This window comes from Talpa occidentalis, unplaced genomic scaffold (genome assembly GCF_014898055.3).
Source record: "Talpa occidentalis isolate TD23 unplaced genomic scaffold, MPIMG_talOcc4v2.1 talOcc4.9, whole genome shotgun sequence".
NCBI classification, from domain to species: Eukaryota; Metazoa; Chordata; class Mammalia; order Eulipotyphla; family Talpidae; genus Talpa; species Talpa occidentalis.
Genome location: NW_023605305.1, coordinates 18,168,359 through 18,195,790, shown reverse-complemented (window position 1 = coordinate 18,195,790; position 27,432 = coordinate 18,168,359). Strand labels below are relative to the sequence as shown.

At 52.0% G+C, this 27,432-nt stretch overlaps 2 protein-coding genes and 1 pseudogene across 2 annotated transcripts in view; 1 reads left to right on the top strand and 2 right to left on the bottom strand.

Moving 5' to 3' along the window:
• Window positions 1-1,894: 1,894 nt before the first annotated feature.
• On the bottom strand, window positions 1,895-2,228 carry LOC119237132 (V-type proton ATPase subunit G 1-like; annotated as a pseudogene).
• A 16,565-nt stretch (window positions 2,229-18,793) lies between these two features.
• FABP3 (fatty acid binding protein 3) lies at window positions 18,794-26,098 on the top strand. Its single transcript, XM_037498593.2, has 4 exons — window positions 18,794-18,924; window positions 22,044-22,216; window positions 24,061-24,162; window positions 25,114-26,098. The coding sequence occupies exons 1-4, from the start codon at window positions 18,852-18,854 to the stop codon at window positions 25,165-25,167; spliced, it is 402 nt and encodes a 133-aa protein (XP_037354490.1). The 5' UTR covers window positions 18,794-18,851; the 3' UTR covers window positions 25,168-26,098.
• ZCCHC17 (zinc finger CCHC-type containing 17) overlaps window positions 26,094-27,432 on the bottom strand; it is a 36,145-nt gene continuing 34,806 nt past the window's right edge. Inside the window, exon 8 of the mRNA XM_037498594.2 lies at window positions 26,094-26,991. Coding sequence (XP_037354491.1) covers window positions 26,830-26,991 — 162 coding nt within the window. The 3' untranslated portion in view covers window positions 26,094-26,829. The remainder of the gene's footprint in view (window positions 26,992-27,432) is intronic.

Sequence of the window (27,432 nt, the reverse complement as noted above, 5' to 3'; positions counted from 1 at the left end):
TTCTCTCACCACTGTCTGGACAACTTGCAGTTTCCACAAAGAATCCCTCCTCCTGACTGACTCCCAGGCTCAACTGGCACCACACAGATCTGCCTTGTGTTCACAGGGCACCTTCTTGGATACGCTACCTCTGCAGAAAGGCCCTGCAGTCAGGACGCTCCCCTCCACTGGTTTGATGCTCTGGTGTCACCGTTTTGAAATTCCTAATCGTGTTTAAACAAGGGATCTTGCATTTTTTTCTTGTGCTGGCCCTCACCAATTATGTGACCGGTCCTGCTTATTTACGTCTACTCGCTCACACAGAGAGATACACTACTTGACCTCGGGGTCTCTCCTTGACACCCCCAGTGCTGGCCATATGAATGCATGTGCAGAGTACAAATGAAATGAATGAATGGATGAAAAGACCTGAAGGAAGAAGAGAAAGGAACTAATCTTCTACACCTTGAAGATGAAGGTAGAAGGAATTTTCAGTGTAAACATAAGTTGAAAGAGCATTCCAAGCAAAGTCACAAAAGCACTGGGGTAAAATTCCCATGGGCAGGACCAGGAGGCCCTGGGACATGTGCTTGCAAACTCAGCTGCCTCAGCTGCAAACTCAGGCTCTGGGGGAGTTAGGAGGGGTAGGGGCAATGCCTAATCTCTGGAAGGAGCTGTTTCCCTGACTGGGGCCAAAGAGAAAGCCCTGGAATCCAGAAGAGGAAGTGCTAATCAGTGCCCTAAGAGGGCCTGCTCCTGTCCTTGGGGAAGGCCAGGAGGAGGTCAGGCCAGGAAGCTGGGGGCAGCTATTGGGGTCACTTGGCTCAGGGCCCCGACCATCAAGGGTGGATGATCTTAATGACTCAAAGTGCCTTTGCCAGCACTGGACCAGACCCTTGGGAGAGAAAATGACTTTAGGGCTTCATGGGCATAGGACTTGGCTGTGCTGGGCCAAGGGTGCCCAAGGGAAAAGACAGGATGACTGCAACCCCCTGGTGCAGTTTTGGGAGGATGTTCTGCATGACAAAGAGTCTTTATTTTGAAATGCTTGTGAGTACACCAAGTAATAACATGTAACAGGTTCTTAAGTTCTATCCTCTAGTAATTTTGAGGTAGAGAAAGTAAAAGCAGCCAATTCTATTAGTATTCATTGTCCTACCCCTCAGCTAGAAAAGACAATTTTCAGGGCCTCCCCAGTGGCGCAGCGGTTGAGCACTGGGTTGTGAAGCTGCCTGCAGCCTCTGCGGCACCGGTTCAATCCCCGGCTGCTCCCCGGCCACCAGAGGAGGGTCCCACATGGTGCGCAGACCTCTCCTGCCGCCCGCTGCTCCCCTCAGCAGTGTACTTTGGTCCTTCTGCCTGCTCTGCTCCCCGCTCTGGCTCAGGTAAATTCTCTCACCCTCCCGCGCTTCTGACTGTACCCAGTGCTTGTATAAATAAATAAAAATAAATCTTTAAAAAAAAAAAAAGAAAAGACGATTTTCAGGCTGGCTGCTGCTTCACATGGGTTACAAATAAATGTTTACCACTTTTTCACAGATATCACTTTCAAGAAAGCTTTAGGGGAAAAAATATTCAATATCTTTCCTTAAAAAACTTGTCTTTTTTTTATTACAGCTAGGAAAGAAAAAGTCAGTATAGATATGTATGTTGCTTGAGCTAAAAAGGCATAGGAGACAGACCAGAGCCCGAAATTTCTAAAAAATCAGAGGTAAAAAGATGAAATCTTTGGATAAGGTCTAAGTCTGTGCAAAGAACTAGATTTGCTAGTCCTCAAAAAGTGAAGGGGTCTACTCTATACTACAGAGAAATCATGCCATTTCACAAGAATATAAATCAAGCTTTGCTAAAACGTCATGTTCCATAAAGGCATCAAAATGCCAATGCATGGAGCAGGAGTTTCTTTCTTCTTTCCTTATCCATTTATGGGATAGTTTTTATGGATTCCTGGTCAGATGTCACAGACCAAAGCCAGGAGGTTTCCAGAATGTCCCCCTTGTTCTGCCAGACGTAGGTCATCTTCTGGGTCTCTGATTCAGTACTGCAAATGCCACGGGATCCCAGAGTGGAACCTTCCTTGGCCTTGACCTCCTTCTCCCTCTGCAGGTGGTGCTATTCAATTTCAGCCAGAGCTGCTTTCCTTGGCTGCTTCAGCCTCTGCTTCCTTTGCTTTTGAGCTGCAGACACCTTCTCAGTAATCGCTTCTTGGGCTGTGGCACCTGCCGGATGCCTTGAGACTGGCCAGCCATGGCAGTGACTCTGAGGCCAAGAGTAGCTAAATCAGCTAGATGGCCCCTTGGGTCAGCTAATGGAGCTTTATATTGCCAATCTGTGTCCCTCTACTCCTCTCTTTACCTCCTACCATTCTTTCTCCTTCATGCCAACCCTCCTATCCTCAGTGGCTTGGTTAAAATCAAATTCATTTTCTTTTGCTTTTTTTTTTAAAGATGTATTTATTTTTATACAAGAGCTGGGGTACAGGCCAGAGGTGTGGGGGGTGAGAGGATTCACCAGAGACAGAGCGGGGAGCATAACAGGCAGAAGGACCGAAATACACTGCTCAGGGGAGCAGCAGGAGAGACAGGAGAAGTCTCTGCGCCATGTGGGATTCTAGCCGGCCAGGATCAGACCGGCCAGGATGGAACCCAACTGCAGAGGCAGCGGACAGCTTCACAGCGCTGCGCTCACCCCGCTGCGTCACCGGAAAGGCCCAAAATCAAGTTCATTTTCATCTCAGGACCTTTGCGCCTGCTGTTGTTGTCTCTGCCTGGGGTGCTCATCCTCCAGATGTAGACATGGCTGCTTCATATCATTAGGCAGACTTCAGCTCAAAGACTGCCTCCTCACTGAGGAAGCACCAGAGCTATTCCACCCCCACCACCCCCTGCTCGAGCTGGACACAGAGCCAGCCCTTCTCCACCCCATGACCTTGTTTAATTTTATTAGGGATTTGAATTCTACCCCTTTTAGCTACTAGCTTGGGCAATTTACTAACCACTTTGTGCTTCTATTTCCTCAACTATAAACTGGTAATAATAGCAGCTCTCCCATCATCATGTTATTGGAAGTAGTAAAAGCGATGACACGGGACCTCGCGCACAGTCGGGCTCCCTATGTGGTCGCCATTATGACCATTCCCGTCTGCCCCTCCAGCTCCCCTTGAGAGAACGGACAGTGCCTGCTTGCTCATCGCTGCAACACCCCACTTAGAGCAGAAAGTGGCTCTTTGCTCCAGAATTGTGTTTGGATGTAACTGACCTGTTTGTTTCTCTCCTGATATTCTGCCCTTTCCTACTCTCCCCCTCCTAATAAAGCAGGTGGTCTGTTGGACAGACTGCAGGCCTCCCAGGGCCAGAAGGGGAGAAAGGCTGGGTTGAGTGGTGAGGGCCTGAGATGGCCCTGAAAGTGGCAGGCTGAGCCCAGAGGGGACCCACCAAATGACCCCAAGCCACTGTGTGAGCCCCAACTCAGTAGAAGATTCCTGTGGGCTCCAGTATAACCCAGAAGATGGGGGAGAGATGCCAGCTCTGCAGGGCTCATTCAAAGGTAAAAGAACAAGGGTGCTGAGCAGTGCAGGCACATGGGGTACACAGGCCCCCCGGGCCTTAGCTCCACCCCACTGCAGACAACCCAGAGGGAGTGGGGGGGAAGTACTTCTCAGGCCCGAGTGGTCCCCTGGCACTTCACCAGAAAGTTCCACGGCTGCTGCCGATGGTGACCTCTCAGAGGCTCTGCTCTGCCATCCACAAGTGGGCGTGGCTCTCTTCTCCCTCAGATGCTCCTGCAGGTTTCCACGAATTGAGGGGCCACCTCCTTTGATCCTCTCAACAGCCACGTGACACAAACTTCGCAGATAAGGAAGCGGAAGCACAAAGGGCTGTGTAGCCTGGTCTGAGCCCAGCAGCTGGCCGGACAGTTGCCCACCTCCCTTTAGCCAGGCCCACCTCTTCCCCACACAGACAGAGCACATGGAGTGTGAGGAGCTGCTGAGCCACAGATCTGTGCTGATGACAGGGAAGCAGCAGGAAGGGAAGGGGCCCTGAACAGAGCGGGGATGGGTGGTGCGTGGCTCAGGGCTGTGGGGTGCAGGTGGTCTCCTCTCCCTGCTGTGTGTGCGTGTGCGCATGTGCGTGTGCAGGTGCGGAGGGGACGTTCAGCTGGGAGTGGGGAGTGCTTCTGACTGCTGCCAAGAGGCCCGGGTCAAGTGCCAACAGTCTCTGGTTCTTAGAATGACCTCAACAAGTCCTCTCCTTTCCTTTCCCTGGTGGGCTGAACTAAGGCTCTGGGGCACAGAGACCACTCTCCTGGCTGGGATCTGCAGCGCCCACTAGTGCACGCAGCCATCAGCTCTGAGAAGAGGACTGATAAGCCCTTCAGCAGTCTGGACCCCTGGTTCCTGAGCCACCAGCTCAGGAAGAACACACTGGTGGTTGGAACCCAAGGAGGAGGCACGTGGAGCAGAGACAGGTGAAGAAGCTGTGCTCACTTCTCCTCCTTGGACTTGTACCAGGGACTTGGGGACATGGAAGGAGACACCTGAAAGACACAGAGACGTGGATGAGAGACCCGTAGGGAGGCTGACAATGGCAGACTTTATCTTGACTTGGGTGTTGATTTTGCTCCTTTACTCCCAGACTTGCCTGGTCCTTTCTGCCCTTTTTCTATGGGTCCCCACCAAAAGGTGGCTTAGACTTGTGGCAAGCTTTTGGGCCTCAACGGACCTGCTTTGGGCCAACCCTGTTTGGCTGGGCATTTATCCACGAGGGCATGGGTAATTTTGGGTGCTTCATTTGGTAACTATATTCTTTCTCGTCTCTTTATTGCACACTCATTGTATTAAAATTATTTTCTATTGAAGGTCTCATGCACCAAGAGTGTGTTTGTTTTTATGTAGTGGATGGCAGAACCTATTTAGAGTGGGCAAGTTTGGAGGACCTGGGTGTCCCTCCTTCTACCCTGTAATATTTTCTCTGGAGGTCACCCATCACCTCTGTGTAGTGGAACTTTCACCTAATGGTGTCCCTCTGCGTTTCTCTTCCCAACTCTGTTGGCTGATATCACATTTGGTAACTTCAAGTCGCCCAACGTGGGAGTATTTACAACACAAGAATTGGAAGACACTGAAAATTGGGACTCAGTTTGTTTGACTGATTCTCTAGACTAAGAAAGTGATGGACAAAATATTAATAGTGCAAACTAAACTGTGTGTCTAGTGCTGAAACTGAAAGAAAGTTCAGTTAAAGAATATATTTGTAGGAGGATGAAAATAGTGTAACAGTGAGTCATGCAGCAGATTAAATTACTATCAATTTATTATGAAAAGTTTCAGTAGACTGCAAATGCAAATTTTGGCTGAACAGCAACCATTGGTTAGATATGAGTCAGCAAAATTTAACAAAAGCATTCTGTGAGACTCTACCTGCGCCGCAGAATTTACAATCAAGAGTTTGCATATTGTGTTGTACACCCTTTATATCAGCAGAATTTATAATAAATGTATGCACATAATTTATAAAGTGCTAGAATAAAACGTGTGCATTTGGTTTCTGAAGCGCCTGTTGTCAACACTGGACCAACCCAAGTTTCATAAAGTCCTTTTCAAAGCCCAGCGCTGCGCTCAACCGCCTGCGCCACCAGGGAGGCCACATCTCTCCTTGGGGAAGTCCTCTCTGCTGTGGGAAGAACTTTCAGGACAGAGACTGATGACCTCGTATTTCCCCAAAGATACTCTGGACACGGGTAACTCTGGCTTTGGAGTCTGTCCTTTTCAACAAAGACAATACAGCCAGCACATTTGGGGCTTTGTAGTACTGACTTTTCTTTGATGTTTTCCAATGTATGTGCCTTAAATCAGGGTTTTGATGGCTGTAAGTAACAGCTCAGGCTAACAAAGGCAGGAGTTATCCTAAAAATGTCTGGAGGAGGAGCAATGAACCAATCAGACGCGGCAGGGGCTGCAGGGGCGGGGTCACCGGGTACAGTCGGGCGTTGGGGCCACACCTGGTTCACCTGGGGGAGCCGGAGGATGGGCGCGGCTGGCGGGGCGCAGAGGAGCTGTGCTACAAAGCGGGTCGAGTGGACTGGTGGGGCAGGTTCCCGCTCATCCCCTCACTGAGAAGGTCTACCTAACTGGCCATCGCTACCTGGCCACGCCCACTGTTGAGACAATTTAAAAAGAAAGAAAGGAGGGGCCTCCCTCATGGCGCAAGGGGTTAAGCGGCAGCACTATGAAGCTGTCCACAGCCACACAGCAGGAGTTCCATCCCGGCCAGGAAGCTGACCCACAGGCCGGGGAGCTACCAACACAGCGCAGCAGGCCTATCCTGACTCACCCGCTGCTCCCCTCAGCAGTGTATTTCAGTAGATCCACCTGTTCTACTCCCCACTCTGTCTCTGGTGAATCCTCTCGCCACTGCCTCCCCCCAACTCTGGCTACACCCCAGCTCTTGTATGCATAAATAAATAAAAAAATAAATCCTTTTTTTAAAAAAAGGTCACTGCCTGTTTCTGCAGTCCCGCCATCAGGTCTCCCTGGACTGTCCATAGATACTGTCAAGTTGATGCTGCATCAGAGTTGTCTTTTTTACTTCACTTCACGAGAGGCCTTGAGCTCTCAGGGGCAGGTCCTGGCACCATGGGGTCCCCCGTGCCTGCCAGTCCTGGCCCAAATCACCACCATTGACAGAGCAGGCTCTGCAGCAGACAGGCTGGCTCAGACCTGGCTCTCGGATAAGGCCTCAGTTGCCTCATCTGTAAAAGAGAGGTAAATAGCAGTATCTACTGCACAGGTTGTGAGGATTAAAGCTGTTAGAATTTATAAAGTGCTAGAATAGTGGTAAATGGTGAACAAGTGTTGAGGAGGAGGAGGATTGGCACCTCGTTTTCAGCTGGGCCTTGCAGGCTGGCATGCAGAGTGGGTGGGGCGCTGTAAAGGGCAGGACAGGCCACAGTGCAGGTTTTCTGATCCCATGCAGACCGGGTAAAGGAGGAGTCAGAGTCCTCAGTGGTTTTTTGCAGGTCTTTTATTGGGGTTCACCAGGCATATGGCAAGCAGGGGTGCTGGGAGGCTGGCAGGCCTCCCAGCCCCCAGCAAATCTTCACTCTATCTGGGCTCTCTGGCGTTCTCTGCTTCTGCTTCGGGCTGCTTCTTTTTCGGCTTCTGCTGCTGCTTTCTCGGCTTCTTGCATCCCTGTGATGCAGCCCTTAAAAAGCACAGTCTTAGCACAGGTGTACCCACTTCAGGTGCCCGCCATCAGGCATGCATTCAGGATCACAGGGTTCCCTCATCTATCCTGATGGCGGGAGGGCAGAAAAGCCTGATTTTTTACCTTACCATACAGGCGCCCATGCCCACGCTCTTCCAGCTGGCCTCCCTGACCACCAGGACCCCACAAGTAGGCTCCAGACCCCTTCCTGGCTTCCACTGATGGACCTCCATCTTGTTTGCTTCATCTCCTGGACTTCCATCTAAGAACCTGCTTGAAGACAGGATTCTGTCATTCTCGAACCACATTACTCAGAGGGAGAGATTCTTCCGGTGGGCAGGTGGTTTGCCCCAGATCACAGCATAGTCTCCTGCCTCCCAGTTCATTGTCCTTCCCTCCCAAGAAGTCTTTCAGATCTCCCCTAACAGAGCCTGATGGGGATGTGGCACGTGGGGAGAGATTCATGAAGACCCAGGAGGAGCAAGGGGGGACACCAGAGGCAAGAGGCGGGGACCTGGGTCTGGAGCTTGGTCACTGAACTCGGGCAGCTGACCTGTTTTCTGCGGGGGTCTATATGGCATCCTGGGAGGGGACAGCGATGAATAAGGCATAGCCTTATGAGTTATGAGCCTTATGCCTGGCTCCCATCTCTGCTTGAATATGGGGAGAATGCATCCCTCCGGAGCTACCTCGACACCTTTCTCTCTCGCTTTAAGCTTCTCGTTTTTCCTGAACCCTCAACCGTACCGTTTTGCTTTTTCAGCTTTCTTAGACCGTCCTAATTCGCAGCCTGGAAAAGGCAGCCCAGGCCAAGTGAGGAGGGCAGGCGAGCAGCTCAGCCCACAGGGGCTGCAATGCCTCCCGTCCCCAGGAGGGGGCGCGCCGCCACCTGCTGCAACCCCTCTCGGGCCGCCAGGTCAGGCGGCAGGTGCAACCCGATGCCAGAGTCAGGACTAACATCTAATCTTCGCAGCCACGCGGCAGGAAGGCGGGGATAAGCAACCCCCAGCTTCCAATGGAAGCTCCAGACCCAGAGAGGGGCACCGGTGGCTGAGGCCTGGGGTCCCTCAGTAATTAGGAGTCTGAGCTCTGCTTCAGAGGCCATTGATCAAAACGAACCTACACCTCAAGGTCCTGGGAGATCTGTTGCCCTTGGAGGGAGAGGAGCTCCAGGATGGAAACTCCTGGGTCCGAGGGTACCTTTTGGAGCCTCCTATTCTTGAATTCCCCCCAACATCAACCTTTCTTTCCCCAGGACCCCCAAGCCCTGCTCCTAGAATTCTGCCCTTTGGCTGAACCATGGGCTTAAGGGAAGGGGGCTAAACAAATGGGGGCCCAGCTGTGCACAGCCCCCTAGGGCTGTGTAGCTCTGCCTTGGGGCTCAGGGGGCACCAGCGCCCAGGCACCCCTCTCTTCAGAAACCATAGACAGCACTGGGTCTCCCCACTGCCTGACTGTTTAGATTTGGTGTGTTCCTGTCCTGGGCTGTCAGGGGAGGCGATGGCGCAGGCCTGCCCACACGGCTGGGGAGTGGCAGGGGGTGTCACTCAGAAAACCTGACTTGAGGGAGAGGCGTAACTGCCGTGTGCACCCTCCATTCTCTCCTTTTTTCTAGACTAACAGGCAGAATAATGAACATGTTTCCCTATCTTGCCTATGGCGTGATGTGGCCATGTGGTCAATCTCTCACGGAGAGAGAGTGTGCGGTGCCAGGTCAGGCCCTCACAGGACAGGTGTGTTCCCTCTCCTTTCCCGCTTCGTGCCGGGGCCGTCGTGATGAGCAGACTGAAGTGGCTACTCGCCCCTCGCCAGCCCACCTCCACAGAAAGCCTGAGAACTCTCCCTATGAGACGAGCACCCCAAACCCTCAGCGACTTCAGGGGAAAGGTCGGCTTCCCCCATGATGGGCCAGGCCTTTTCCTGACTCCTCTAACCCCACTTCCCAGTCTCCGCCCTTGCTACTTTTTTTTAAAGATTTATTTATTTTTATACAAGAACCGGGGTACAGGCCAGATGCGTGGGAGGGTGAGAGGATTCACCAGACACAGAGCGGGGAACAGAACAGAAAGACTGACAAAATACACTCTGAGAGGAGCAGCGCGTGAGACAGGAGAGGCCTGCCACGCCATGTGAGTTTCTCCCCAGCTGGCCGGAATCGAACCCGTACTGCAGAGGCTGTGGGCAGCTTCACAGTGCGGCGCTCAACTGCCTGCGCCACCAGGGAGGCCCTCTCACATCCTGCTTTTATCCTCTGCCCTCATCACAGATCGATCAAGAAAATAGCATCTTTGCTTAACCTCTCTTCTCTGCCCTCCCATCTCCTCTTCCCACAGCTGGCAGATTCCTGTGTGTCCACCTTCTATTTGGGGCCCTGATGAGGGCCTGCCCAAACTTTACCGCTGTGTAAAGTTTTTCCTGAGCCTCCCAGCAGGTCCTTCTGTGATCCGTGCTCAGCCCTGGGGCGAATGGCAGCTGCTCTGTGTTGTGAAGGCCCATAGATGCGTCCACCTTTCCCTCCTCTCTGTAAGAGAGGGGCCAGGCTGGGGTCATTAGCTGGTTGTCAGTATCAGACACGGACGTCCAGGCGTCAAGCCAATGGCAGTCAAGTTTAATGAGTGAGAGAGAGATTGTATGTGTGAAGGTGTGTGTGTGTGTGTATGTGTGCGTGAGTGGGTGTGTGTCCTGAGCTGGCTGGAGGCCCAGGCCAAGGAGACAGGGAGGGCATCTAGAAATAGCCATGTCCCTGAGCCCTAGACCAGGCCTGGTGCCCAGATAAACGGACCCTGGGTGAGGGGGCGGGGGCTCAGGAATGGTGGGTGGGTGGAGACTGAAAGGTGTGGGTTAGCAGGCCATGACCCTGCCGCCCTCTGGGTCTGCTCCTCTGAGGCAGATGGTGTGGGCCTGACCATCGGCTGACTGTCCGGTGCTCAGGCCCCAGTGACCCTCAGTGACCAGTGAGTATTTCAGGCTGGGGCTGAGGAGCACCTGCTCCCTTGGCCTCACAGCTTGTAGGGCAAAGGGGAGGCTGCCAGCCTAGCCAGTGACGGAGGGACAGGCTTGGGACAGGGCACTGGAAAAGTTTGTCCTCTCCTCAGACTGGCCCCACCTTACCCTTTTCCCCACTTGGAAGTTCCTCTCCTGAACCACAGACAGCCAGAGCTTGAAAAATGAAAAAGATCTGTCTCACTCATAGCAGGAATCTAGAAAACTTAAATAAGAGACCAGGAAAAAGAATAACTATAAGAAAGAAAATATCAAAATCAACAAACAACTATGAACCAGAGACACTCTATGGGGGTGGGGGACGGGGAAAGGATGGGTTGGGGTCAAAATAAGGGGGATGTAATTGTATGGGAAATATAAAAATAAAATTTCCATTAAAAAAAAAAAGAAAAATGAAAAAGATCATCTGGCCCAACTCCCTGCCGTGAAACTGGGGACACTAAAGGGGAGAGACTGGCCCAAAGTGGCAGAGCAAGGCAGGCAATGGCAAGGCCGTGTGGAGCAGAGCAAGACACACAGGATCCGGGGCTAGTGGCCTGGGTCCAAACCCTGGCTCCCCTGTAAGTTAGGGATGAAGGCCACGGTGCGACGTCACTGACAGGTACACATATCAGGATTATGAGGCTGAAAGACAGAAAGCTACTAACTCTAGTGCCTGGCACTTGGTCAACGCTGCAGGGAGGTTGGAGTCTCCTGCACCACACTTTACAGCAAGCAAAGCTTCTCTATGCTCATGATCTCGATTGTTCCAAAAACCCTGAAAGGTAGACATTACTATCCCCATCACATAAAGGAAACAGGCTAGGAGAGATTGACCAGCCATGTTCAGGCTGGTATTCTGCTCCCTACTGCCCATCTCCTCCCCACTCCCGACAGCTCAGTCACGGGTTCATCAGGTGAGTGACCAGACATGAGGCAGTCCCTGGCTTGCAATGCCCACTTGGTCTTCTTGCCCCTGCACTGGACAATCCCATTACTCGTCAGATACCATCCCCTCCTGACCCCATCCTTCTGAGTCCTTGTTCATCCCCCTCTAGAAAGAGAAATCTGTTACCATGCACACTAGCTGTGCTCATTGTTAGTCTTCTCTGTAAATGACTCCTTCCTTTTCCTATCTAGTGTTCTTATTTAATGTGGAGCTCAGGGGTGCTGCACCCACTGACCCCCAGCGAATCCTAAGATCCCAGGGCCCCAAAAAAGGCCAAGGCTGGACTGACAGCCTTGGCTCTGCACCTGCTTCCTGGAACACACCTGGTCCCAGACTCCTGAGGCCAATATCCACTCTCTGCCAGCTCCCAGCCATGGCTGGCCAGCTCTCCTCACCTAAGCACACACAGTGGTCACAACCACCAGGCTTATCACACCTTCTGAGCTGCCTGAATCCTTCTAGAATTTTGCTCCTGAATGACATGCACTGTCGGGGAGCAGCCACTGAACCCGCTGTTTTGTGCCAGGTCACATCGCACATAAATATGTCCCAGGCCTCAAGGTGGTATGAGGGGCTGTTTTACCAGCATTGAGCGTACCTTTCTAATTATACCTTACTTAATCCAGAATCATATGTATTTTGCAGAGACAAATTTTTCCCTTGCTGAAGAAGTCATTTGGGGAAGAAGCCAAGGGCAGCCCCAAATCTGGAATCTGCTTTGATGACTTCCTATGGATGGTCCTGTCCCAGAAGACAGTGACCACTGAGATTTAAGCTTCATGTAGGCACTCCGAAGGGCAAGTCTCACCTTGGAGTACTTGGGGCACCACTGCACCCGGAAATGACCCAGTCTGGTGACCTTAGGGGACAGAGTGAGGAAAGAAGACAGGAGACAGGATCCTTTGGCAGGAGGAAAGTTGAAGACAGGTGAGGGTGGTGTGGGGCAGAATTTTCAAGCAGGGAGAGAGAACACTGAAGAGGAAAAGCAGCTTTCTTTGCTCTGGAGAGACTGTCCACTTCACAAGCCAGGCCCTGTACTAGGCTCTGTGGACATGGCAGAGAGCCTTTGCGGGGCTTCCAGGGTAATGGGAAAGACAGACTGAAGCAAATGGGCCATAAGAAATCAGGATGAGTGCAGGACCAGGAGGATGAGCTTCCCAGAACCAGCAGTTGAGCTGAAAGCTGACAAAAGAGGAGGGCTTGGGGAGGCAGAGTTACCTAGGCCCACAGCAAGAGACAATCTCGGCAAGCACCAATTTGAGGTAACAAAAGGATATAGTGCAGGCCTCACTGGTGGCACAGGGGGGTAAGATGCAGCACCATGAAGCTATCGGCAGCCATTGTAGCACCAGTTCTATCCCCGGCCAGGGAGCTGGCCCATGTGGTGCAGCAGACCTCTCCTGTCTCACCCATGCCCCTCTCAGCAGTGTATTTCAGTCAATCTGCCTGTTCTGTTCCCCACTCTGTCTCTGGTGAATCCTCTCACCACCCCCCACACCTCTGGCCTGTACCCCAGTTCTTATATGTGTAAATAAAGAAATCTTAAAAAAAAAGGACAGAGTGGCTGGGTATGGAGGGCTTGGAGGGACAGGAGGGGCCAGAGCTTGGGGCCAAGCCAAGGGTCTTCTGCCAAAAGTTACAGCAGCCAGAAAAGGAGGGTTAAAACAGAACTATTTAGCCTTTGTCCAGTCAGTAAGTCCTCACTTAACATCATCCATAGCTTCTTGGAAGCTGTGACTTTAAGTGAAAGGACATAAGAAAACCGATTGGACCAGAGGCTGATTGATATAAACAAGAGAAGTTCCTATGGCATATCTCTGGTCACAAAGACATCACCAAGCTTCTCCATGAAGACCACAAGACTTTTATTTTTTTATTTTTTATTTTTTTTATAAATTTTATTTTTATATTCCCCATACAATTGCAACCCCTTATTTTGACCCCAATCCCTCCCCTCCCCGCCCCCCCCACCCCCCCATAGAGTGTCTCTGGTTCATAGTTGTTTGTTGATTCAAAAGACTTTTAATAGTCAACAATAGTTTGTTTTCATTCATTTATTTTCCAGCCTACATGTTCCAGCTCAGGGTCCTGGGTGAGCTGGCAGTTCAGGGTGCAAGGTGGAGACCGAGTCAGGACCAGGTACCTTTCCATTGCGGGGCGCACTCAGGCCCAGAGAAAACCCCGCAGCCTGAGGAGTGCGTGCAGTGCCACGGACAGCGAGCCTGGCCAGGAACTGATTTTTTCCCCTCATCAGTTTTATTACAAAACAGCATTGAACAAAATGACCTTAGAGGAGGGCCTGCTGTGCTGCATTCCCAAGCTTATCCTACCTTATCTTCCAGAGCAGCTACCTTCGATACTTTGTCTTACCTCTTTAGCAGACCTGCTGGGTGGGAATGGTGAAATGCTGTTTTCAGATACCTCAGATTTTCATCAAAAGAAAATTTTTTGCAACTCTGTATGGGGATGGATGTTAGCTAGACTTATTCATGGTGATCATTTTGTAACATACAAATATCGAATCATTGCTTTGTATACCTGAAACAAATATATAATGTTCTATGTCAATTAGAACTCAATTCAAAAAAGAAATTGAGACCCAGAAAGACTGTGACTTGCCCAAGGTCACACAGTTGGTAATAAGTAACAGGGGCAGGATTGACACCCCACTGAATCTCACTCCAGCGCCCCTAAAACTAGAACAGTAGACTTACTCATTCACAATTCCGTAGACTTACTCATTCACTCAGTATTCAATATCCATTCATGCATGCCCACTATCTGCCAGGCACACCACACCTGGGGCACAGAATTTCAGTAATAAATTAGACTGGTTAGGGCCTCCTGGTGGCGCAAGGGGTTGAGCACCGCACTATGAAGCAATCCGCAGCCTCTGCAGCATGAGTTTGGTCCCCACCGGCCAGACAGCTGACCCACATGGCGCAGCAGACCTCTCCTGTCTCACCTGCTGTTCCCCTCAGCAGTGTATTTCGGTCTGTCTGCCTGTTCTATTCCCCACTCTGTCTCTGGTGAATCCTCTCACTGCCCCCCACCCCTGCATCTCTGGCCTGTACCCCAGCTCTTGTATACAAAAATAAATAAATCTTTAAAAAAAAAAAAAGAGGGCCTCCCCTGGTGGTGCAGCTGTTGAGCACTGGGCTGTGAAACTGCCCACAGCCTCTGCAGCGGTGAAACTGCCCACAGCCTCTGCAGCGCCGGTTTGATCCACAGCCACCCGCAAGGGTCCCACATGGCGCGCAGACCTCTCCTGCTGCACCCGCTGCTCCCCTCAGCAGTGTACTTCATCAGCCTGCCTGCTCTGCTCTCCCCTCTGTCTCTGGTGAATTCTCTCACCCTCCCCCACTTCTGACTGTACCCAGTGCTTGTATAAATAAATAAATAAATCTTTTTTAAAAAAAAAAGAAAAGAAAAATAAATAAATTAGACTGGTGAAGCAGAGGAGACAAGACTAGAGTTTGGGCTTCATTCTGTCAGCCACAGGGCGGACAGCAGGTTTCTGGGAAGGCAGAGGCCCTCCGCTGGGGGCTGCACCCTCCCTCCCTGGGCAGGGAGAGTCCTTGTTCTCTTTCCAGGTAGCATTCTGCCCCAGGCAGCAATTTCTAAGAAGCTAACCTCTACAGACCTCTACCTTGTGCCAGCATTTGTTCCCTCAGACCCACAGTATCTGGAACTCTTGAGGAACAAGGAAGTGGCTTCCTCGTGGCAGAGAGAATACCTGCTCTGCCCAAGGGGCCTGCAGGACCCCTACATTGTGAGCTCAGTAAGGGCAGGGGCTGCGGCTCTCCAGTTTACCCTGGATCCTCACGGCGTCCAGCTCAGCGCCTGGGGCAGGAGATGCTCCAATTGTGGATGAATTATTAAGAAAGCAAGAGAGTGTAAATAAACCTTTTATTAACCTTTCCTGTGTGCCTGCAGTAGAGTATTGATAAGTCCTTTTAAGCGCCCGGGTGAGGACCCACAGTCAGACAACCCGTTGTCTATCGGGGCTGCCCTATAACAAGATGAGGAAACTTCTCTGCAGTATTTGAAGGCACTTGATGACCTCAGTGAGGAGGGGTGGAGATTGATAGGTCCTCTTCTACTGACTCCGGCTCTCAAAGGGCCTTGGCTCATTCCTGTGTGTGCTGGGACAACTGCCTCGGGGAGATGCCCCAGGAGGAAGGGCGCATCATGTGCTCGGCTTTATGTGCTGTCTGCTGGTGAAATGCAGGAAGTAGAGGGCCTCCTCCATGTGGGAGGAAGGAGACTCAGGAGGGGTAAGGCGCTTGCTCCAGGTCTCTACTTCGCAAGTGTTAAGTTTGGGATTGAGAACCAGGCCTCTTTCTGAAGATACTGCTTCTGAATACACCACATCCGGAGGGCAGGGTTTGGAGGGCGTGGAGAGGAGGGTCGGCTAAGAGTGGATGATTTCATGGCAGGCAGAGAGGGAGAGAGAGCCCCACCACTACTCAGCAAAAGAGAAAATTCCAGTTTTAGGTCCTGAGGGCAGGGATGGTGGGGGCGGTCAGCACCCACAGCCTCAGTTCCTGAAGGATAAAGGAAGGCTCAGCTTCTTTGGCCTCTACCTCTGGTATCTCCCCCACTGTCCCCCGCACCCAGTGCTCCCCAGTGTCAGCAGCGCATCCCCTGGCGGAGGCCTCCAGATGGCAGGGAGGGCCGAGGGAACAGCTGAAGATGCTGAGCAGGCCTCCCTCCGCCTCTCCCTATGGTCCCACGGATCATCCGGTGCTGCGGCCCATCTCATTGGCTCTCTGCTGGTTACTCATCTCTCCTCTTCTCCATCTTCCCAGTCTGCCGTTACCATGGAAACCTGGAACAAAGACATCACCATAGGGCAAGGGCTGGGGAGATGCTGCTCTTGGCAGATACTGGTCCTGCTGCCTGCCAGATGTTATATCCACATCTGGATCTGCCAAGGACAAGAAAAGGGACAGGACTTACATTCCCTTCCCTTGATCCTTTTCCTCAGACGTAGCAAGTGTAACAGGACCTGGAGGATGCAGGTGATCAGAGGGAGAAAGATGAAAGCCAGATGGAAAGGAGAGAAGCAGCTTAGTGGTCAACCTCAGTGACCCAGCTCTGAACATGGTGGGGAGCCGGGGCGGGGGGGGCGGGGGGGAGGTAGTGCATAGTGGTCTGGGATTTATATAGAATTCCTCCAAGCACCATGCTGCTCAGCTCAAACAGTGCCCAAGAGGGACCAACAGGACTTTCTGGTAGTGTCCCCCTGACCCACCCTAAGGCTCTCTAAAGTCCCTTCCTCATAGGTGCAGCTGTTTCCAGTCCTAACTCAGAAACAGGAATGTTAGGAATCAGAGAAACGCTCCCCGGTGGCACAGCGGGTTGAGCTCTGCCCTGTGAAGCTGCCCGCAGCCTCTGCAGTGTGGGTTCCATTCCCGGCCGGCCAGGGAGAAACCCGCATGGCGTGGCAGACTTCTGTCTCGCCCGCTGCTCCCCTCAGCAGTGTCTTCAGTCCGTCTGCCTGCTCTGCTTCCCACTCTGTCTCTGGTGAATCCTCTCATCCTTCTGTGCCTCTGACCTGTACCCTGGTTCTTGTATAAATAAATAAATCTTTAAAAAAAAAAAAAAAAGAATCAGAGAAGCAAAGAAATCTGCCTGTGGTGGCCCAACAGGCATGGGGTAGAGCTGAGACCCATTCTTAGATGTCTAATGGAGATAATGACAGCAGTGAATTTTTATTAAATCTATCATACTTGACATTTTTAAATGTATGATCTCATTTGATCCTCCAACACCTCTATGGGACAAACACTGTCATTACCTCCATTTCAAAGATGAAACGGAGACTCAGAGGGGCTTAAATGCATTGCCCACGGCCACACAGCACTCAGTGGAATGAGAATCGGAACATTCTACCAGCAGCCATTAGCCCAGCCCCCGCTCTCCACCATGGTAAGGACCATGTTGCGAGACAGCTCTGGTCCCTGGCTCTCTGGCCACTTGGTCCTTGACAGGAGGCCCTGCAGCTAAAGGTTGTGACCTTGAGGTAGAAACCACCCCCTTCCCTCCCACCCCCGAGCACCTGCTCCGGCAGTGAGGTCACCGGGGCTGCCTGCCCAGCCCTGAGGCCTGTCCCTGCAGCTTTGGCAGAACTGGACCTCTCCGTCTTCTGGCAAATGCATCTATCTAAAGGAAATAAGACCTTAGGGGATGGAGGGCCCCCTTCCCAGAAAGTCAGGGGAAGGGAGGAAGGGGTAGACCTTCTCGACTTGCAGACCCAAAAGGGAGGGCCCGCCACACTGTATGTGGCAGAGCTGGCAGCCCCAGGACTTCTTCTGGCTGAGGCTCAGTTGGGCACCACTCCCTTATGCGAGGTCTCCTGTCAGGAATGCAGCTATGCCTCACTTCCTCTGGGGAGCGTCCCTGGAACCCCGCTATCAGGACAAGCTTCCCCTTACAGTCACCACCCAGAGGCGGGCTACTTGGGTGTGTCCGGTTAGTGGTTGTCACCCCAGAGCCTAGTCCAGTGCGGCACAAAGAAGGTGCTTTAATGACAGGATTAAGAAATGAATGGGCTCCTCTAAGCTGCAGCATGTCACCCGTAAAACGGGTGACACCACTTATTTCATGGATTTTGTCTGAAAAGCTCAATGTACTTAAAGCCCTCACATGCATGCAGTAAGCATCAATTCACAGTGGATCTTATGAAAAGTGCTTTGTAGACTGTCAAGTGTCAAACCAAGGAGGCTTTTAAAAGGAGGTGACCATGTCTCTGAAAGTGCAGGCTGCTTGCTGGTGCGCAGCGGTCAGAGAAAGGGCAGCAGGTGGGGAGCTGCCCTTGAAAAGCTGGCTGGAGGCAGGAATGCTGACCGGTGAGGGGGTAACCAACGACTTGGGCAAGCGTTTGGAATGTTGCCTAAAGGTCAGAAAAACCTGGAGAACTGTCGGGGTGGATGGGGGCCGGGGGGTTGGCCTGCCAGACGAGATAGGGCCGCTGAAGACGCTCCCTTCCTCCGGGAGGGGCGCGCACGTGCGTGCGGCAGGCAGGCGCCGCAGGGGCAGGATAACCCGGGGAAGGCGAAGGCGGTCGCCGGGGGCAGGAGCAGCGACGAGGTGGCCCTCCCCGCCATGCCGCCTGGGGAGTGGCAGGAGAGCGCGGGTTCTGGAGCCCGCTCGACCAGATGCGCAATTTGGGTTCCAATTCACCCTGTCCTGATGTCCAGGCGCCCTGTCAGTGTCCCCTCTGAGCCTTTAAGTCCTCACCTGCAAAGAGGACCCAGAAAGAAGCCAGTGCCGGCAGAATCAGAGCTCTGCCTCCGCCCAAGGGCGCATTTCCCTCCTCCTTGAGCTGCACCTCGCCGCTCTGACCGCGAGGAGCCGGGACGCAAGATGTAGGTGGAGGGCGCCCCAGCTCCGGGCGCGGTGCCTGCGGCTTCACTCTCAGATTGCAAAGCGCGCTGGCTCAGGGGCAGGCGCTGCCAGCCCTGGTGGACCCGGGGCCCGGCGCGCGCGTTGCCTAGAGCCGAGCGCCGACGTCGGCCCTTCCCCGGGCGGTGGGGGGTGGGAGGGGGGCGAGGCTGGGGGAGGGCGAGCGCCAGCGCGGGGCTTCCTATTTCCAGAGCCGGGCACGGGAGCCACGCCTCCTCATGTGATGCACAGACTATTTAAAGCGGCTAAGCGGGCCGGGAGGCGCCGGCCCCGGAGTCCCTGCGCGCCCGCCCTGCCACCTCCTCTCAGCCTCGCGCAGCCTCACCATGGTGGAAGCCTTCGCGGGCACCTGGAAGCTGGTGGACAGCAAGAATTTCGATGACTACATGAAGTCCCTCGGTGAGCGCGGCGCGGAACGCGGTGCTGGGGAGGGGGTGCCACGTGCCCATCGCGGCGCGCGCTCCAACCCTGGCTGGTACCTTGCGCGACTGCTGGGTCAAGGTCGGGGAGCAGAGGGCGGGGGGCGCTGAGGCGGCCGTCTTGCTCGGGGGTCGGGACTGCCTGGAGGGGGCTCCCGCGGTGCGCAGCTGGCCGGAGGGGTTCCCAGGCGGAGCTCAGAGGCCGCGGTTCCTGTCGGTGCCGGGACTGCGAGCGCTCTCCAGGAGGGTTGCTTGATGGGGGCGAAGCGGGCAGTTCCCTTCAAGAAGGGCAGTGATGGAAGAAGCGGGGAGGCTAGCCAGGGGGGAAAACAGGAGCTGGGGGCTCGGGAACTCGAGACCGTGAGCAGGAAAGGGAGCGCTGCAGACAGGAGTGCTGTGGCTGGAGGAAGCAGGAAACACACCAGCGAGCGCAAAGTGGGAAATGTGATGGGAGGTGAGGTGAGGCGGGACCCACAGAGTTCGCGACAATCCCTGCCGGCCCGTGTGGGGTAAGACCGGGGTTGGGGCTGGTGGATGCCCTCCTTTTCACCGGCCAGTCTCTGACCTTGCTCTGCGGGGACTTTAACCAAGCTTTGACTGGCTGGCAGGGAACCTAGTGGTAGGGTGGGGCGGGAGGTCCCTGTTACCAGCTACAACCCAAGGCTCAGCTACTCTTCGGGAAGGGGTTCAGCGGAGAAAGCTATTGAACTTGCAGGGTGCAGCAGAGGGTCCTGGAGCAAGGCCAAGACTTGTTAAAGGCAGGTAGAGTCTTTGGACTAGAAGGGTGTGGTTTTGGGATAGGAATAAAGATACAAAGACTCTCAGAGGTGAGGTCCCTGAAGATTCATGTATAGTAGTGCCCAGCTGACAGATGGGGAAACTGAGACCCTGTGCGAGTAGAAGCCTGTGATATCCATTCCATAGCAGCATTGATATGTGAAAACTTAGGGCTGGGAGGGGGAGGAACTGCTTAATGAATGGCTTCAGCCCGTCCCCTCCTAGTTGGGCTTAGATAGAGGGTAATACTACATTATCCTAGTTTTCCAGGCTGGGACAGGGAAAACCGAAATGCTCTTTATAGGTGAGCTAGGTTCCATGCCTTCCTCAAGGAAGAGGGGCTGGACTATGGCAGATACCCCAGCAGGGGAAGGTCTACGCCCTGCATTGCTCACCTCTGTCCCTAGCCCTTTCCTGAAACAGGGAAAGCCAGCCAGTGTTGGCTTTTGAGGCTAAAGCTCAACTGCCCCTACCTTCTGCTAGGCATCATGCCGGTCATCATTGACTCCTGGAAGGTAGCTGTTCTTAGAGGCACAGGGGTCCTGCGCATCTGCTCAGGAAGTTGGAATGCCCAGGGTCAGGCCTTCCTCATAAGCTTCCCACAGCAGACATTTGGACTGAATCCTTGGAATGAGCTGCTTAGCCTTACCTCTCGTTCCCTTATTTTGCCCCAACCTGGCCAGGGGCCTGAGATTCCACCCAACTTGCTTTTCTCATTGGGCAAATGGAAGGGATGAGAGACCCACGGGCCTCTAATAGCTTCAGCTTCATTTCTAAGTAGAACCTAGCTCTTCCTGAGTCACCTCAATTGTCAAAACTGACGTTTTCAGTCTTAGGTTCTCTTGACTCAGTCTCACTCCACACCGCTCAGTAAGCCCTGTTCCTTCAGTGACAAGGCCCTGCTCTGTGCTGGTGAGTGGATTTGGCCTGACTCATCTGATGGCATGGCGCAAGGCCAAGTCCCTCGCTGGCCAGGCAGGTGGGCCAGCAGCAGCACAGCTGCAAAGGCAGCCCTCGCCCCTCTTGTTTTAGACCAAATGTTCTCAGGGGGCAAAGAGACGCAGCTTCGTTACTACTGGGGATCACAGGCACGGCTGGTGGCCTTAGGGCAGGAATGAAATACATACTGGGAGGCAGTTGATGGGGAGGAGTAGTGAAGTTTTGGAGCCCAGACTCAAATCTAGATCAATCAGTTACTCTTTGACTTTGGACAAGTCACCTCACTCTGAGTCTCTCTTGTAAAGTGGGGATAACAGAACCACATGAGCATTAAGTAAAACCAACCATGTGGGGCACAAGCTAGGTACCTAGCTTCCGCAAGCTCAGCATGTTGGGGGGACTACACACACACCCACCACCTTATCACGCTGGGTGGCCTCCTCCCTCACATCTGCCCTGGAGGACTGCTGGGGGCACAGGGGCAGGGCAGCCATTAAAGAAGGTTCAAGGCAAAAGGGAAGCCGCAGCTGGAAGGGGCGAAGGCTTGGCCTAAAAGCTCTTTGTTTCACATGCTTGCAGGACACTAGGGCTTTGTCCTGCACCCAGGGAAGTCATGCTTGGGTCAGGAGGGAAGCCACCAGCAGGCCTGTAACTAGGAATCGGGAGACTGTACTGTGGGCCTCTCCTAGATCTATACATGGAGACAAACACTTCCTTTCTGCCTACCTGCCAGGCTATAGCTAAGAGGCTTTGAAAATGTCTTCTTGCCATATACAGGGACAGGAGCCACAGTGCATGTCAAGGTAAAAACTTCCAAAGGTGGACATTCTTGTTCCTAAGGCTTTAGAAGGCAAAGCCCACGTTTCTCTTCTTTTCTCAGCCTGTGGCTTGAAAGCTGCTCAGGTGCCCTGGAAGGATGCGCTGTGCCCCAGCTCTGGAGGCAGTATAGCAAGGCAGTTATACATGAGCTCTGCACTAACACAGTTGCTTGAATTCCAGGTTTGTGACCCTAGGCTTTAACGCCATCTCAGATTTTGCATCTGTCAGAGATGAGAACATCAGCCCTCCTGGGAAGACTGGCATGAGACAGCACAAACAGTTTTTAACTTATAGAAAGCACTTAATAGCATTTCGCTTATTCTGATCTTAGCTCTGCCCCTGCGGTATGTCGAATTTCCTCACTTGTTTAATAAGATCAATAGTGTCTCTTCAACGAACAGAGCTAACAGGAAGACTGGAAAAAAAAAAAAAAAAAAAAAAGACCATGTAGTCTTTGAGTTCTTGTGCTCCTCTTCCTGGTATTCAGTGCTGAATGGTTCATTGGTGACCTGGCGCCTGCCTGTCTACTCTAGCACAGGTACTCATCACCTTGTCTGTCCTCAGGTGTGGGTTTTGCCACCAGACAGGTGGCCAACATGACCAAGCCTACCACAATCATTGAAGTGAACGGGGACACTATCACCCTAAAAACACAGAGTACCTTCAAGAACACGGAGATCAGCTTCAAGCTGGGGGTGGAGTTTGATGAGACCACAGCAGATGACAGGAAGGTCAAGGTGAGTCAGGGGAGGGGTACAGGGCATGGATAGAAGATTAGAGACCCTCAGTGGGTAATAGGGTGGCAGTCTTGGCACCCAGTTGTTGCACTCTGAGGGCAGGCTTTATGGGGATAGGCGGGAACAAAGTCCATAAAGCCTTGCAGTGCTAGAATGTCCCAGGTACTAAAAGCACAAGAGTTGTACCCTTTTCTTTTCCTCCCTCCCTTCTGGGGAAGCATCTACCAGCTTTCTCTGGGGTGGGCAGCACAAAGTCCGGATGTGCTTCTGACCTCAGTGTCTACTCCAGCTCTAGCTGGATAACCTTGTGCATGACATGCAACAGCTCCAGGATTCTTCTTCCTCCATAGATAGGGGAGTTATGTGGCCAGACTGTGGCCTCAAGTACTTTAGGAATGATGCCCAGGGGAAGTCATGGCCCTCTATTGCATGAGCAGTCAGCCTGGTCTCCAGCAGCAAAAGATATAACTGGGGACAAAAGTCTAAGATCTACTCAGTTGTTTCCTCTTCTCCAACCTCCACCCCCTGGGGCTTGGCCAGTGACCCTATGGAACAATATCCAATGCTGCCAGGCCACAGGCAGGAAGAGCTATGATCTGGATGGGGTACTGCTGTGTGAGTGTTTATAGTGTCTTTCTACCAAGCCTTACTTCCCACCCCAACCCCATAAGGGAGAGGACAGCCACCCCCAGTCTTAGAGCCTGTCACCCTGCTATGGCTGTCTTGGCAGCCTGCCTCTTAGTCTGTGAGCCAGGCATGAACAAGAGCTAAGGGTGTTGGACCTCTACAGTAGTATCCTCCCACCAGAACTTATCGTTCAGTCTCTGTTCCCTCTTCCTCAGAGCAGCCCCAGGAAGAATAGGTGGGGTCTGGTCTCCTTGTGGAGGAAGCTGGAGCCCATGCCAGGATCACACAGGAAGCTGAGAATGGGGCTGGGATGGTACTCAAAGATGGCAGCCTACCAGGATAGAGGTGGCCGTCCCACCATGTCTCTACCTCCTTGGACTAGCCCAAATTCAGGGCAAGAACCCCAATTTTGGCTTAGCTGTGCCTAATCTTAAAATTATAATGAGGTATAAGTTGTTGGTAAGGATACATACACTACCACATCTGGCCCCAAACACAGACACATACATACCCAACTTTCTCAGATTCTCCTACTGAACCCTGCTCAGTCAGGGTCTGCTAGCCTGGCCTAGAGCCCCCAAATTCCTAGAGAAGAGAGATCTGGGAGAGCTGCCAACTGAGAACCAGCTGATGCAGCCTGGCAGTGCTCAAAAGACTAAGTGGGCATTGGAACAGGGCTGTGGAACACTCCAAGGGCATCCAGTCCCAGGACCTGGCAGTTGTTACCCTACTTGTCACCTGAATGGGTCACATGATGGGTGACATGGGTCACATGGACCAAGAAGACAGGACTACAGGGCAGGCACGAAGTCTTTTTTTCCAGTATCTCCCAACCCCATGGGCCTTTTAGACATTATGTGTGGAGGACAGAGTCTTAGGACTTCTTTCCAGCTTTTCTCAGGAACATAGGCCAGTACACACTGGCCTTATCTTAGTGGGTCTGTGGTTATGGACATCACCTAGAGTACATGGTAAGTGCCCACTGTGAGGCCGGTGGCATTTCCCAGAGTCAGGCTGTCTAGCCCCACCATACTGCCTGCCTTGCCTGACTTGCCTCCCTCACCAGGCAGTAGTGGGGCAGAGGCTGGAGGTGGGCTGTCTGAGCTGTGGTCCTAGTTTGGGTCAGTCTGAATCCTTCATGGTCCAGTGACCAGACCCCATCCTATCCCTCAATCCTAGCTCAGATCACAGCTCAGACCCCTACCCTCTTTCCACAGACCACTGTGACACTGGATGGAGGCAAACTTGTTCAGTTACAGAAGTGGGATGGGCAAGAGACAACACTTGTGCGGGAGCTATCTAATGGAAAACTCATCCTGGTAAGATGGGCAACATCGGAGCCTCACTTAATTTGGTTACTACTTCAGCCAAGTCTGCTATAAAATGTCAAGCAGCAGTGGGAGGTGGGACTATGGAGGGCAGAGACAGGGCTGGGTGGTATCCAGTAGGAATTTTCTGTGTAGTGGCTGTGGACTGGTGGGGGACCTTATGACAGCGAAGTCCTTTCTACTTCATTCCAGCTCCACCTGCTCTCAGTGCTTTCCAGGTCTGGCCTACTGCAAGTGCCTGACTAAAACTTGGAGAGGAAGTGGCAGTCAGGCTGGCAGATCTGTCTGTTGGAAATGTAGCCTTGATGTAACACCCCCAGACCCAGGGGCAGGGATAGCAGCCAGCCGCAGTCTGTGCCTCCTAACTCTGTAGAGCACCTGACTTTCGCCTCGGCGTCTTCACTGAAGATCTCTTTGGATCAGTACAACCTGCTCACCTCATACATCCACATTATGTGGATGCACTCACACAGGGCAGGGGGACTTTGATGGGACTGTGATAGGCAGGACCAGATACTCTTTGGGTAAACAGGACTGTGGCAACACTAGATGGTGGAGCTCCTGGCACTGTCCTCAGTTAGAGAAGAATGGAGAGTTGGTGAACTGGCACAGTCCCTCTCCAAGAGTCTCTGGACATATTAGTCACTTATTTGGCTATGTGCATTAAAATGAAGTGAGAGGAATGATGTATAGGAAATAGAAACAATCTGGGCTATTTCAAGCTCATTTCCCCAAATCTCTAAAAGAGGAAAAGAGGAAATACAATGCCTATCTCGGTATAGGTATCAAAAAAGAAAATATGTAAAATGGCTGGCACATAGTAGGTGGTCAAGAAATGAAGAGAACTAGGATGAAGGTAGAGGGCCCTCCATATTGGAATGAGTGCTTTGAGTACCTTTCTTGTCCTCTCTCTTTCCCTAACTTGCCTGTCTTTCCTTTTAGACACTCACCCATGGCAGTGCAGTTAGTGTTCGCACTTACGAGAAAGAGGAATGATCTGCCGGCGCATTCACTGAAAGCTACTCTGCCAATTGGCTACCCCTGGACTCAGATTGCCTCATTTTTTCTTCTGGCATTTTGTATAAATCCACCTCGATTGGAGAATTCTTCTGGGGTCAGTTGGCGCCAGTATGGATCCAGTTCCAGTTCCCATTATGTATATTTGTTTTTTTTAACTGCATCCAAAGGGTGCTCTGAGGTCAATAAACAAAGCCAAGGCCAGCCAGTTGCCTTTATGCGTTTGGTGACACAACTCTGGGAGTTTTGGTTTCTCTGTGGTCAGAAAATGATCAGAAGTGACTGCCTACAGGTCACTCAGAAAGAAGCACTAGCTGAGAGACTGAAATGGACAGTCTCAGAGACAGAGGTAGTTAGCTGATCACCTCACATGTTCAATAATAAAAGAGCTGTACCTACACCTTGCCTTTACACTTGCCCCCAACCTATGATCCAAATGAGCAAGTCCAATCTGGAATTATCAGGCAGTGGCAGGCCTTCCCCAGGCTCCTTCCCCTTGGCTACTAAACTGTCACTTCAGGCCCATTCCCACTGAATGCTCTTGGGTGTGGTTAGTTGCTTTTCTCTGTGGAATGTTGTGGTGTCTTTCTAGAATGCAGACAGGGAATACAGGATGCTTTGGACTGGGCTTTGGTGGTAGAAAATAACCATTGGCAAAAACCCCACCTATGCCACAGGTCATTACTCATGGTTATAAATTCTTATTGATTTTCTAATTAGCTCTGGTGGGAGAGGTCACCTGATCACTGCCATGAAAGGGTTTATAGGTGGACTCTGACTTGCTAGTGCCTCTGGCTCTGTACCTCAGCTGGATTTCTCTCCAAGGCAACGAAGATTCAAACTCAGTGACCATTAAGTCTATAAATAATCCAAGAAGAAGATTATAGTAATAAAAACTTTCAGTAAGTTTAGAACCAAACACATTTCCATTTAGTGTGAAGAATGTAACCAGACACCTGAAATGGAACCAATGGACTCACACAGTAGTAAATACAAAGTAAAGCAATGATTTTGGCTTGAGTTGTCAGGCAGAATGTCACACACAAGCTCAGTCACTGCAAACAATGGTTTTCTCGCTGTGACCATTGGCGGTCATTTCTAGCATAGAATCATTATGGGAAATGGAAAAAGTGAGCACCACTTCTCACCACGTTCCCCTCATACTGCCAGCCTCTCTCTGCCATCATGTTGGATGCAGCAGAGGTCACTCACCAATCAGCCCAGGGCAGGACAACAGGGAAGGGCTGATCACTCTGTTCTCCACCTATAGCCACACTCACCTCCACAGCAGTACCTGTGGCTCCAGCCTGGACTCCTTTGCAGGAATCTGGCTCTGGCAGTGGCAGCTGGAGAGGGTAATAGGACCTCCTGCTGAATTAAGAAGTTGGATGAATGAATGGGTGAGCTGCAGAAGTCAATTGCAAAGGGACAAGAAGTGATAAGGAAACAACTTATTCAGGCAGATGCCTTTGGCATCTAACTCCCAAACCTGCCGGCTGCATGAGGGATGCCACGTCATGGGAGGGAAGTCAATGGGGTGGGAGGCTACAATCTCACTATCGAGTCTTTCCAAGAGCCAGGGCTTCAAGGCACACGTCTCCTGGTTCCTTCTCTCAACCACCCCCTCTGCTCTTTCCACTCTCACTCCTTGTGCTTTTTCTTATGCTTCTTCTTCTTTTTCTTCTTCTTTGCTGCCTTGCTGTCTTTTGATGTGTGCCTCGCCTTCTTGCCTGTATCACTCTCGGAGTCTGAGCTGTCAGACTCAGATGACTTCCTGTCTCTGTGTTTCTTTTTCTTTTTTTCCTGAAAAGAAAATTTAAAAACTCAATATTGTATATGTACATTTGTTTTTGAAATGGCATGTGATCAATAGGGGACCATTTAATACATTATAATGCACTAACTAAAAAGAAAAAATGAAACCTTCCAATACTGACAAGAAAAAAATGCCCAAAACAAATTAAGTGAAAAGATCAAGACATAATACAGGGCCTCCCTGATGGTACAAGGGGTTAAGTACCGCACTATAAAGCAATCTGCAGCCTCTGCAGCACGAGTTCGATCCCCGGCCAGTCAGGAAGCAACCCACATGGCGAGGCAGATCTCTCCTGTCTTGCCCACTGTACCCCTCAGCAGTGTATTTCAGTCTGCCTGTTCTGTTCCCTGTTCTGTGTCTGGTGGATCCTCTCACCCCCCCGCATCTCTGGCCTGTACCCCAGCTCTTGTGTGCATAAATAAATAAAT